Below are 13936 nucleotides of genomic sequence, written 5' to 3'. Positions count from 1 at the left end.
TAATCAAACAAGTGGAGAGTGTAATACAGAGGGCTGCTCCTGACAGGGGGAGACTCGTTTCCCACGCCCGGCGTTTCCTCCCATGCGGAGGATATGCCCCCTGGAGTAACATTCCAGGCCTCTTTGTACCCCTGCAGCCCCTCTTCTCTGGGGAAGTGGAGCAGTGGCTCTGAATAGGCTTCAACAAGGGAAATGAGCAGGTGTGCCTCAGACTCTGCCTGCTTTCTCCCTTCTGGGAGCCAGGTGCCAGCCGGAAGCCCACTTTCTACTCCAGGCTCTAAGTGCTATGGGAGCTGCCTATGCTCTCCTGTGGGGAGGCCTATGGGGTCCAGAGCACCTGTGACACAGTATGTCAATCTGTCAAAGTGTGGGGTTCCATGTTAGGGAGCCCATTGCGTCCACGGAATCCATCTGGGCCTTAATCATTAATAAAGAATTTAGGATTCCATAAGTTTTTCTCTTTTTGTCTTATCTTTCAATTGGTTTAAAACTTGGATGTACAAAACAGGGGTGTCATTTGTTGGGCCCTTTTGAATTACAAGGATGTCTACCATTAACTGGATGTGTTCACGAGCTAGGCATTCTATTCACAAAACTGCTAATCTCCACAACCATAATTCATGGCAAGTGGAAATAAGGGTGACAGGTGACGCTGGTGAACTCAGCAGAAAGCATTATCCTTGAAATCTGTTTCACAGAAACTTGATGTTGGAAGTGACCTCAAAAGTTCAGGGCAGGGCTTCCCTGGTGGCGCAGTGGTTGAGAGTCCGCCTGCCGATGCAGGGGACACGGGTTCGTGCCCCTGGTCTGGGAAGATCCCACATGCCGCGGAGCGGCTGGGCCCGTGAGCCATGGCCGCTGAGCCTGCGCGTCCAGAGCCTGTGCTCCGCAACGGGAGAGGCCACAACAGTGAGAGGCCCGCGTACCGCAAAAAAAAAAAAAAAAAAAAAAAAGTTCAGGTCAGGATGTAAGACAGCTGGCCAACCACCTTACACATTTCCAAAGACAGGAAGCTCAGTACCTTACAAGGCATCCTACACCATCACTGGCCACCACTGATTATTGGAAAGTTCTTCCTTCTGCTGAGTTCAGACCTGTCTCCCCTGTAGCTTCCAACCTTCTCCTATTTCTATTCTGGCTCCACACACTAGGAGCATCCTTCCTGTCCTCTACCCCCTTATCTTGTGGGTCTCACTGATAGGTGACAGAGCATCAGTCAACTATATTTTGAGACAGGTCACTCCAAGGAGTTTCTCATTTATGTTACTTTAACTGAAATGGAGCATCTATTCTGGAATGGAGACAGGGGTTAAGAGCAAGAGTTTTGGGGTTAAAGAGATGTAGATTTAAATCCTAATCACTTACTAGCTATAAATGGTAAGCCTTGAGGTAAGTCACTTACACTTTCTGAGCTGTATCACTTGAATAACCTAGTTGAGAAGCTTTCTAATAGAGCTATTAGAGCGTTAAACAAGCTAATGCGTATACGATTCTTAGGCACTATGCCCGGCACGCAGTAAGTGCTCAATAAATAGTGGCTTGGATACAATTGTTGTGTACTTAGGCCTTATGTCAGACACTGGGGGTACAAAGATGAATACAACAGTCCCTGACACATAGGACTATTAGTCTAGCAGAGGAGACACACTCCTTTCAGAAGATCAGGCTGCAGATTTTCCCCTGTCTGCTGTAACACCGTACTCTCTGAGTGAGCAGAAACTCCCTAGAGCAAACAGATCCCTGGGGACAGACATTCCAGAGAGACCAGGAGGATGGCAGCAGAGAACAGACTCTGGTGCTTCCAGGGCCTTCTAGGAGCACACCCTCCCTGGGACTTCTGATCCCACCACCAGGAGCTGGGAAAGAAGAAAGAAGCCAGCTGGCTCCTAGAAACGAGAGTGTTCATTGTGAGGATCAGCTCACCCCTGTGCCCGTGGCTGCAGCCCTGCCCACAGGCAGGACAGGTGTCTGCTTACGTGGCCCCACTCCTCGTACTTCCCCCACCCACCACCTGATCTATGATCTATGATTGATATGATATTCTTTTATCATGGGCAACCTGATGGTAATGTTTCTAATGAGCTCTGATTGTGCTACTTGTTGCTGCTCAAAACCTTCAGTGTTCCTCCAGCACCTTGCGATAGAAGCTCAAATCCCTTACCTGAGCATCCAAGGCCCTCTGGGATCTGGCCCAGCCTCTCATCTCCTGCTAACCCCTCTAAGCACCCTCTGCCTCAATTCAAACAAAATGTCTCTGGTTCTTACTATCTGCTCATCCTCGTGGCAAAATGAACTCCTGCCCATCCTTCCAGGCCCAGCCTGAGTGCCACCTCCTCCATGAAACCCAGGCACAAATGACTGCTCTCTCCTTGGACTCTACAGATGATACACATTTCAGTGGCAGCAGCTATCACACCCTGCCTCCCATCACAGCCATCTGGGCTAACACCTCATCTGCCCAAATAGTCTGAGCATTCTAGCGGTCTCTGCAGACCCCCTGTGGCATCTAGGCTCAAAGCCTTACATAGGGCAGGAGCGCAATAACATTCTCTGAATTGAAACAAAATGTGTAATATACTGTATGTAATGCATTTGAGCTCCTTTCCCAGGCACTGACTCTGACGTGGAGAAGGAGCTAGAGGGAACCACAGATCTGAAGCGAATCCAAGAATATCATGAGAGTACTTCTGGCACAGAGTAGGCTGGATAAATAATTCTTTAAAAAAACGGTGTGGTGATAGAATTCGTGTGCCTTAAAACTTCTTTTAAAAAGTCCATCTAATTATGAAGGGGGATTATTGGTATCAGGACCTTGCTGTCTGTCTAGTGACCCCCAGAAGGGAGAGATGTGCTAAAGGTTTTATGGCCTGGTTAGCGGAAGAGCTGGTCTCAGACTCAGGGTGTAAGATACCGAGTCTCTTCACTAAACTTCAACTCCTGAATCTTGCTATACTGGTAAGACTGCTGTGGCCACTTGGAAGCTCCATGACACTTTCCACTACACAAAGTAAGACTTAGATTCGTTCTTTATGTATCTCTGAAACATGCAGATGGAAAAAGTCTTCCCTTCTCCCCATGTAATTTTTATCTTAGGGGTAACCCTATTCACTATCATCTTCATGCTGGGGAGCCTTACTCAAGCAATCCACTATAAGCCAGGACTACCTATAAGTGAGATATTTTTAGTTCCATTTTCCAGACGACAAACTCTGGCTCAGTGAGCTCAAGTACTTGTCCAAGGTCACACAGCTGAACTAAGACAAAGCTGGATATGACTAAGTTCTGGGATCTTTCTGCTATGCCAGGCTATCGTGGACAGTGAAATAGAAGCCGTGTACTTGGCACAAACTGCTACTTTCCCTGGAAAGTTACCAAGCTGGAGAGATCGCGCTATAATATTTTATTAGTTAGACTTAAAGTTGGAAGGAACCATTCTGTAGATGAGGAAGTAAGTCCAGAGAAATCAACTAAGTTGTCCAAGGTCATCCTAGTAGTTTCTAACGGAGCTGGACCAGACTCTCCATCTGAACTCAGAGCTCTTTTGAATGGACAGCAAGGGGAAAGGGGAGAGGGATGTGGCTCTCTGACCTTTGACAGACCAGCTGATCTGCTCTGGGGCTTCATGGTAACCATGGAGAAGTGATCCTTTATTCCCCAGGGCCGCTGATGTTCTAGGCCAGCATTGTCCAACAGAACTTTCTGGGATCGAGAAAACATTCTAGATCTGTGCTGTCCAACATGGTAGCCACCAGCTATAGGTGGCTACTGAGTACTTCAAACATGCCTAGTGTGACTGAGGAACTGAACTTTTCATTTAATTTTAATTATTTTAAACTCAGATGTAAGGAGCCATATATGGCTAGTGGCTACTAGACAGAACAGCTCGAGGCCCAGGAACAACACAAAGTTATAGCATCTCAGAGCTAGAAGGAAACTTTAGATCATTTAGTCAGACTCCAGTCTGGTATAGGAATCCCTCTAAGTCACCCCTAATGACTCCATTTGCATGTGTCTGACAATCAGGGACTCACTACCACCCAAGGCAAATGATAGACACATAGATTCTCTTTCCAGATTCTTGACATATAGGATTGAGCTTCAGAGTCACTTTTTTTTTTCTCTAGAGAATGGAAAAGCAACCATTGTGGAGTGAATATGTGAGTGCAGCACTGTTTGGCCATCTTCCTCATTTGCCTCTGGACAACCCTTACAGCATCTGGTCTCTTCAAAACGTGGAGCTGAGAAATGGAGACAAGATACCAGGGATGGGTTGACCAGAGTGGACAAGAAAGGACCACTGTTTCCTGGGATCTGGAGTCCACAGCTCTCCTAGGACACCTGGGGTGTGCTGAATGTTTTTTTAAGCAGCTCACATCACACTGTGGGATCTTTTACACTTGTAGACAGCTAAAGCCCCCAAGCCTCATTCCACACACTTCTGAAAACTGAAGTGTCCTTGTAACCTGCGCCTGACCAATTTTCTTTTGTAACCCAGACACAGGACACTGTGGATGACCTTTAAGATACTGGGAACATAAGAGCCTCACTGGGCAGAGTAAGGGAACTGTATTTCCATCTCTCAAACTCCTACACCTGTATCTGAAATTAATCACTCAATGGAAGTTAACAGGGCGCTAGGAAGCAAAGCAGCCAAACGGAATGTGTCACAGGAGAGAAAGTGCCTGGTACAACTGGGGTAGACGGGTCTCCCGTTTCCACTGGTGTTGCCACCCCCTCTCTTCCCTCCTCGGGGATTCAGTGATCCAGTTGCCCTGCTGACCTTGGCAGGGAAGCATTCCCACACCGGCTCTGACTACAGCCATAATGGGGGAGGAGAGAAAATGCCTTTTTATTATTAACGAGACGGAGGGAGGTAGTCTATCATTTCTGGGTGGGGTGATATCTGCCAGCAGAAAATGATCTGCTAACTCTCCGGGAAGCATTAAGAGCAGTGATAGGAGAAATAATTGCTTATGCCAAGAGCAAAGAAAAGATGCCTCAGCGGAATGGAGGCCTTTAGCAAGGCAGGTGGATTGCGGGCGCGCGGAGGGAGGGAGGTAAGGCTCCTTGATGACCCCTGGCAAGAGAAAGAAGCAGGAGGGGCAAACTGGAAACTGCAAAACTCAAGTGTGGAAAGATCCCCCGGAGGCACCGTTAGTGCTATTAGAAGAATAACGCGAAAATGGAGAAATGGCTAAGCAACATCAGAGCAAGAGGCTGAAATAAAGGAGCTGCTCTCCTTTCCGGAGAAGCGAGGGTTTTTTCCCCTTCCGAAAAGCCTTCACTCACGCACCTTCCCCTCCTCTAGCTCTGCTCCCTCCGGAACCGGGCTGTTGCCTCGCGATAAAGCTTCTCTTTTACTCTCTCACCTCCTCTCCTGACTGAACGCCAACCCTCCTGGGTTCGGCCACAGTGGCAGGAACAGCTTTTTTGTCCCCTCCTCCCGACCTAATCCTGAAATCACTCACGCCTCCAGTTTGCACAAGAGCCGTGCTCTGGGAATGCTTTCTTTAAATTCATATTTTTATAATTTGAGTAATAGTTTAATGCAATGATTAGGAAAAGAAAAGCCACAACATCATTTGTAAATGTAATGCAATGAGAAAAGGAAGGAAAAATATAAAAACGTTAATAGCATGGAGATGGGAATGTCTGACATTGCCTTCATTACATGATAATGAATTTTCCGAATTATTTATAAATAAGCCTGTTTTGCTTTTAAAATGAGTCAAAAAAGCTCCTAATAGAGCTGAGGAAAACCAAAGTCTAAGGCTGACAAAAACCTAGCACAGCAGCCTGCAAGCCTCTGGTTTCGTTCGTCAAACAACCTAAGTGATGCACCAGTGCCAGATGAACCTACTTGGAGCTTTACTTTGATCAGATCCCTCTCCTGCTCAAACTGTGCACAGCTCCCTACTCCGGCTCCTCTACCCCAATCAAGTGGGAACCCCTGCAGCCCTGTGGCAGTCCCCATCTCACCACATTAGAGGCGCTCCTTCGCATGTTTGTGGCTCCCATGAGAGATGAGTTTCCAGAGGCAGTGCAGTGAACACTTCTCTAATCCTGGTCCTCAAACTCAGGTTAAAACCCAAACAGGTGTCCCACTGCACGGAAAGGGTTAGGATCCTACATCCTCAAATCCCATTCTGGATCACTTTTTACTGAAGGCTCTCAGTGTAACTTGTATATCAATCCAAACTTCCGGTAAACATATCCCTCTTTTGAAGCTACTACAGAACCATCTACTTTTCTTTGTTCCTAATTAATGCAACACAGAGCTGGACTACTGCAACTGCATTCAACAGAGTGCTTCTTAGAAAGAGGCTGGAATTCAGGAGCTGCTCTTGTAGATGCCCTGCAGAGGTTCAGGACTGCGACAGGCATCCACTGCGGGGTCCAGGAGTACTGGGGATCATCTTCCAGAACCCACAGCCATTTTGCTCAGTGCTTCTCAGCATCTAAAGTGATCTCTGTTGGAGACAAACGGGGGGTTGGAAGCTAAACAGCCCTTCCAAGGCCCTAAACAGGGCAAATAATCTCCACTGGGTTTATGGTTGAAATGCTGAGAAAAGACCCAATTTTGGGTCTTTGGCAGCCTAGTCAGTGTAAGCCCATGGTCCATACCCCATGCCTCTCTCTCTTTTTTTTTTTTGCGGTATGCAGGCCTCTCACTGCTGTGGCCTCTCCTGTTGTGGAGCACAGGCTCCGGACGCGCAGGCTCAGCGGCCATGGCTCACGGGCCCAGCCGCTCCACGGCATGTGGGATCTTCCCAGACCGGGGCACGAACCCATGTCCCCTGCATCGGCAGGCGGGCTCTCAACCACTACGCCACCAGGGAAGCGCCCCCCATGCCTCTCTGACTCACATGGGTGGAAGAATCTCCAGGGCACTGCCATCCCTAGGTCACCGAAGTCCTAGGACCTAGCTCAGGGCCTGGAAAGCAGGGGTCTCATTAGATACGATCTGAAGTCAGGTCTGTCTCCTGATTGATGGCAGAAGCCCCGAACCACAAGTTTGTTTACTGAAGAACCTAGAGGAGCCATGCAATTCATCTGTTTGCTTTTTATATATCTTCCCTCACCAGGGAGTATAACCCATGTGTGCACAGAACCAAATACACACCCACACACTCACAGAATGCATGTGCCGCTGAGCAAGCAGGCAGTGAGACATTCCCACACTGACGACCTATTGCCAGAGTTATTTTTAAAACATTTTTTTCTCATTCCAAATCTCACTTACTAACTGTGTGATCCTGGATAAGTCTCTTAACCTCTTTGGGCCTCAGTTTCCTCAATTGTATAAAGGAAAGAATCACTATTTTAAGAATCAGAGCTGATGTGTGTAAAGCATCTAGCCCTAGGGAAGCTTCAAGGGTTAAATGTTATTAAACATGCGTAGCGGTTAGAATACTGTTGGACACAGAGTAAATGCTCAATATAAGGTATCATTACTATCATTATTATTATTATTTCCTTTCCAGCTCATGCTCACATATTAAGGAGCTCCTCTTCTGGAAGAATCTTTCACGGCACCTTTGGATGCTAACTCAATTCAACTGCTGGCCACTTGTGTGCCTTCGGACAAGTCAATTCATCTCTGAGCCTAATCTCCAAGAGGCGTGGGAACCTGGCCACTTTCTCCCACTAAAGAAGTTATAATCCAAAGAATAATTCCTCTGCAGTCATGTGTTTGCAAACATGTACTAGATGGTTCCAAGGAGATCTCTGTAATGCATGCTTCCAATGAAGATACTTGGTTTTTTTCCCCAGATAGGCAAGTTATCTGCAGTCATCCACACTACTTAGAGGGGCTTATTTAAAGAAGCATTCTCTTTCTCTGCTTTGATGCTGTATCTATGCTAAGATTGTATTCTCCTTGAGGACAGGGGCCTGGTCTTCCCTCCACGTGCCCTCAGTATTCACACACAATCACATTACATCCCCCTTAATAAAGGGGAAACGAACATTTGTTAACAGGGAGCCATCATTTGTGGGCACCTTCTACTAGCAGCCTAGTAATGAATCATTCACTTTCAAAATGCAAAATAGTGTGTGTGTATTTAAATTTGAGTTCAGAGGCTGCAAACTGCTTCTCCGTAAGTCATCTCTTAAGTTTTGTTTGTCCCAGCAATCCCACTACTGGGCATATACCCTGAGAAAAGCATAATTCAAAAAGAGTCATGTACCAAAATGTTCATTGCAGCTCTATTTACAATAGCCAGGACATGGGAGCAACCTAAGTGTCCATCAACAGATGAATGGATAAAGAAGATGTGGCACATATATACAATGGAATATTACTCAGCCATAAAAAGAAATGAAATTGAGCTATTTGTAGTGAGGTGGATGGACCTAGAGTCTGTCACACAGCGTGAAGTAAGTCAGAAAGAGAAAAACAAATACCGCATGCTAACACATATATATGGAATTTAAGAAAAAAAAATGTCATGAAGAACCTAGGGGTAAGACAGGAATAAAGATGCAGACCTACTGGAGAACGGACTTGAGGATATGGGGAAGGGGAAGGGTAAGCTGTGACAAAGTGAGAGAGTGGCATGGACATATATACACTACCAAATGTAAAATAGATAGCTAGTGGGAAGCAGCTGCATAGCACAGGGAGATCAGCTCCGTGCTTTGTGACCACCTAGAGGGGTGGGATAGGGAGGGTGGGAGGGAGGGAGACGCAAGAGGGAAGAGATATGGGAACATATGTATATGTATAACTGATTCACTTTGTTATGAAGCAGAAACTAACACACCATTGAAAAGCAATTATACTCCAATAAAGATGTTAAAAAAAAAAAGTTTTGTTTGGCTTGCCTACATAATGCTCTAAAATTTTTTGAGTTGGTTTTTAACCTTTAAAAATTGGGAGATTTGGCATAAAATATCTAGCTTTTGGTTTCTATTGAATAAGTGGAAGATCTGACAATGATCTGGGTTTAAATAATCAGTAGTAGCGGAAGAACAGCTGCCCCTTTTAGTGCTCTCCAGCTCACTATAGTCTCCACTACTCCCTCAGGGCTTTCTAGAACTATCCCTGAATCTAGCTGTTCATCATTAACCTTCAAAGCTTAGGAATTAACTCTTGGTTTGCCTGCATCTATGTTGTACATTACGTTTGAAGTCGTGTGTTTTGCAGGAAGCAAAAGGAGGGACAGACTTGACCGAAGTTTGCAAACATGTACTACATGATTCTGAGGAGATTTCTATGATGCATGCTTCCAAAGAAGATACTTGTTTTTTCCAGATAGGCAAGTTATCTTATTCCTTCATGGGAATAAGAGCAAAGAGATAAATCTCATGTCACTTATCAAAGCAAACTGAAGCAGAAGAAGTAAATAGTGGCCTGAAAGGCAGAAAAGTAATTTAAAAAAAATTAATAAATGATGAGACTATTAACAGCACACAAAAAGGGTTTGCTTTTTTCTTTCCTTTAATATGATTTTTACCTGAAACACTGTGTCCCTTTAGGAAAGGGAAGAAAAGTTAATAAAGGAACCTATCACTCAAACTTAATTTTTAGTATGGCAAATAAACGCTTTAATGAAAGGGCTGAAATCCCCAGGTTTGCACATTAAATTTTCATTCATCGTAGAGAATGGAAATTATTGATTCAGCCGTGGCATCATGCATTTTGAATCCTACAGTGCCTCGGAAGCCCACGTTGCTGCTGGGTGCAAATGTGCTGGCAGCATTTTGATGCAGGGTGAGCACAGGGTGGGTGAGGGAGTGGGGAAAGGGATATAGAGATGGGAAGGAGGCTGACTGGTTCTTCACAGAAAGAAAATAATCAATGTTCCTTGTTTCTAAGATCCACTGAGACAAAGCACTTCTTCTGATGGCATCATGGGCCAGGGTGGTTGCATTCTGAGATCAGAAAAGCCGGATCCACTCAGCCTTTTGGGAATCTTCAATGGCTTCATGGAATACTTTATTTTAAAAAAGCAGAATGGATGGCTAAGAATTTGACCCTAAGCTCTTGGGGAGGTTTGGGTTTTAAGAAAACTGTAGAGGAAAGAAAAGCATCTTTCTCAGTTTAAGATTAGGGAAGAGCATCAAGGGAAGAGCAAATGTCTGACATTCTAATGCTGAACTGGATAACACAAAAAAATCAATCAAACCCACAAATACACCTCTCAACCTGGTGTGGCCTCATCAAAGAATCAGGTGACAAGAGCATCCCATCTCAAAGCATTGAAAATAGGTATGTTTTTCCTTTGAAAGAAATTAATGCTCCTGTCTCTCAGAGGACTACCCCATAATTAAACAACTCTCGATTATTTCTCCTTTAGAGAACTCACAGGGACTGATTCTAAGCTGAGACTGAGGCAACCTGTGTCAAGCCCATTTTGGGGTCTTTGTGAAGCCCAGATTGCATGAGATCAGGAAAGCGATCATCTTTAGAAAATAAGCTAAACTAAATTGCAAAAGTAGAGTGGCTTAAAAGAAAGGAAAGAAGGAAGCAAGGAAGGAAGGAAGGAAAGAAAGGAGGAGGGAGGGAGTGGAGGAAGAAAGAAAGAAAGAGAGAGAGAGAAAGAAAGAAAGAGAAAGAAAGAAAGGAAGGAAGGAAGAAAGAAGAAAGAAAGATATAAAAGAAAAGAGAGAGAAAGAGAAAGAAAGATAACCACATAATATATTCCAAAAAGAGAAGGTTTCTGTTTTGTTTTGGTTTTGTTTTGATTACCTCCCAGCTAAGATTTTCTTACACCAGTAGCCTCCTGTCAGTCTGGATGTTGGAAAAGTAGCTCTGTTGAACCATAAAGTTCTGGTTTTGTGTTTTCAAATGCTGAGAGCTGGTGCCATCTGTAGATTTCCGTTCTGGGAGAGGTTTCTCTTTTGTCCTACTTTGCATCAGACCTGCTGTCGTGAGGATAAGAGCGCCCAGGACACACCTCCCCATGGTTTCATAGGCTATGAAGGATGGGACTCATTAATCGGCTGGCAGCTGCCCCCAAACAGGATGCTGCCTGGAGGTAGGGGAAGAAGGGAGAGGGAGGCTGAGGAAGAGGCAGGCTCCATCCAGGAGATCACCACTGGCTGTCAGGGGCCAGGGGCCGAAAGCAAACAGCACCACCTCCTCAAGGATCCTCACAAGGTGAAGTCTGAACGGAGAGAGTGACTATCCAGCCACAGAAATGTCCATTTGGAGGAGCAGGCTCTGGGGGACTGTTTTTCTTTTCTGACTTGAAACAACCCCTCCTGAGATATTATCTACCAGTCTGATTATTTTTGGATTGCTAGAATGTTTACTTTTTCATTCCTCCCCAGATGTTATAGTACCTGACCCTATTACAACCAGTGCATTTCTTTTAAACTGATTTTTCCTTTTCAAGTCTTGTTTAGGAGGGTCCTCTTCACCTTTAGGTAAAACCAAGATGCTTGGCCTCACATGTGAGCCCCCTGCCTACCTCCTATCCTCATCTTTTCATCATCTCCCTGCTCAATCTTAGGCCATAGTGTGTTCTATATGTTGTTCCCCACTCACAATGTTTATATACATTTTCACAGCTTTGCATGTGTTGTTCCCTCTGCCTGGAACAGCTTCTTCCCTTGGCTCTGCTCTGACCATCTTTGCAGGCTTGAGCTCACAGGCATTCTTTTTTTTTTTTTTTTTTTTTTTTTTTGCGGTACGCGGGCCTCTCGCTGTTGTGGCCTCTCCCGTTGCGGAGCACAGGCTCCGGACGCGCAGGCTCAGCGGCCACGGCTCACGGGCCCAGCCGCTCTGCGGCATGTGGGGTCTTCCCGGACCGGGGCACGAACCCGTGTCCCCTGCATTGGCAGGCGGACTCTCAACCACTGCGCCACCAGGGAAGCCCACACAGGCATTCTTGATGGGGTTAGTCATCCCTGGCATCTTACCTGCTCTCTGGAATGGAGCTCCCACAGCTTGTGGTCCCCTCCCTCTACTCAACCCTCACCTCTTTCTTCTGTAATGATCTGTGTCCCTCACTTAGTACAGTGGATGGTAAGTGTCCTTTGAATAATAAATAAAGAACGCCACTGCCAGCTCCCTCATAGCCTGAATTTATTAGATCAAAGGAATGAAATTTAACCAGTGCCTCCCAAATGAGGAGCTAACATGTAACCTCTTACCTTTATGGTTTTGGTCTGGAGTCTGAGTCCATTTAAAGTGTTGATGGCTTTCTCTGCATCCTTTGGATCAATATAGTTAACGAATCCATACCCTAAACTCTGTCCTGTGGAAACATTTTTTAAAAAAGAGAGAGAGAGAGCTCATTATCTTTATAGAGGTAACACTTCCCATCGCAGTGCGTCAAAACCCTCTAGTACATGGTTCCTTTTATATCAGGGTTTACTCCCAGGTTGAGAAGTTTCTAGTTCTTCCATCTCTCACTCTGGTCAGGCTTTAAACTCACAGGAGCTGCCCCAGCTGGGAATAGGTAAGTGCCCATGCACGTCCACACCATATACACACAAGTGTCCACTTAATTGGGAAGAGGCAGGGCAGGGTAGTGGAAAAGAGCAGGTGTGGTTTGTTAGAAGAGTTCTGAACTGGAGTCCTGGGGCTTTTCCTATCAGCTGTGTGACTCTGAAGAGAGTTCACTTAATCTCCTGTTTTCCCCAGACATTTCTTCTCTGCAGATACCAGCACTTGCCACAGACAGGTTTGAGAGGGTTAACGAGATATTGAGCATGCAATGCCTATCTAGAACATAGTAGCTGCTCAACAAAAGACAGCTCTGCTATGCTCAGTCCTGTAAAATTGGGACAAGTGCTGGATGCAGTAGCTGTGTCTGCTGCCTCAGTCATGCTATCCATGCCTACACTCAGAGGACTGTAGCAAGATCTGAGCAGCAAAGACTGGAGACATTTATAGTGAAGGCACGGCCAGAATTTAAAGCAATTGCAACAAATCATTCATTGCCCTCATCATTCCCCCAGCCTAAGAACAATAAAAAATGGAAAGAACTGGGGAGCTCCTAACACTTTGCAGAGTGCAAATACACTCTGCAAAGAGGATTTAGCTACTTTAGGTGAAGATGGCATCAACTTGTCTGAAAAGAGAGGTAGCAAGTGACAGGGCTCCCCCACTAAGTGAAATAAAAATAATGTGCTTGCGATCGTGCCACTGATTATAAATAGTCCATCAGCTCTGCCATGTGTCATCAGCCAAAAATATCATTAGGAAACTTTACATTTTCTGACATACTCTTTAAGAAATACAGAGCTTGGGGTGGCTGCAAAGCCAGCTTGAACTTCCCAGGCAATGTTATTGATTTGTGGGCGGCAGCAGAGCCGAAGGGGAGGAAAATGACAGGACATCACATGTCAGGAAAGACTGATTACATAAAGCTCTCTTTGGAGTACACTCAGACCAGGGCTGGGAGACAATACAGCAAAAAGTCTGCCATGTCCTGGTGACAGGAGCCCACTTCAGCAGCCAAAAAATCTTTCCAACAGCTTCTGTTTTGCTGGTAAATGTCTGTGTTTGTGTTGGTCGTAGGAGGGAACCTGGGAAAACAAGTTGGGTTCCGGATCAGAAAATGGATGACTTTATTATCCTTTATAGGGTGGAAGTAAAGAGAATCATGAGGAAACTCAGTTGCGTTTTTGTCCCCAAAATGGAAAACCCCAAATGACAATACATTAGGATATTCCTTCTGTTTTGGAATAACAGGGTTAGAACAGGAAAGACAGGCGCAAACTTCGCCAGATCTGCCCTTCACCAGCCAGAATTAGTAACTGAAGAAGGGGGAGAAAATGTTGAGCACGCTGTAGCTACCAGGGCCCTCCTCTTTCTATTTCACTGGGTTATGTGTGGTGTGTGAGAGGTATGTGTGTATGAGTGGCGAGTGCACATGTGCACACACACGCAGGCACACACACACAGGAGAGTAACAGTTAGAGAAAAAGATGCGTGTGAACACAAGACCCTGCTACATGTTCTCAGAAAATTTTTTGCAAA

General features: G+C 45.5%; 1 protein-coding gene across 4 annotated transcripts in view; it reads right to left on the bottom strand.

Moving 5' to 3' along the window:
- Nucleotides 1-13936, bottom strand: part of ELAVL4 (ELAV like RNA binding protein 4) — an 86057-nt gene that overhangs the window by 14858 nt on the left and 57263 nt on the right. For all 4 annotated transcript variants that reach the window (XM_067726074.1, XM_067726073.1, XM_067726076.1 and 1 more), the window contains exon 3: nucleotides 12103-12206. In XM_067726074.1, the coding sequence (XP_067582175.1) occupies nucleotides 12103-12206 (104 nt within the window). The remainder of the gene's footprint in view (nucleotides 1-12102; nucleotides 12207-13936) is intronic.

Source organism: Pseudorca crassidens, chromosome 2 (assembly GCF_039906515.1).
Source record: "Pseudorca crassidens isolate mPseCra1 chromosome 2, mPseCra1.hap1, whole genome shotgun sequence".
Classification (NCBI taxonomy): Eukaryota; Metazoa; Chordata; class Mammalia; order Artiodactyla; family Delphinidae; genus Pseudorca; species Pseudorca crassidens.
Note: the sequence above shows the minus strand (reverse complement) of the source record. Positions and strands in the feature narration are given on the sequence as shown.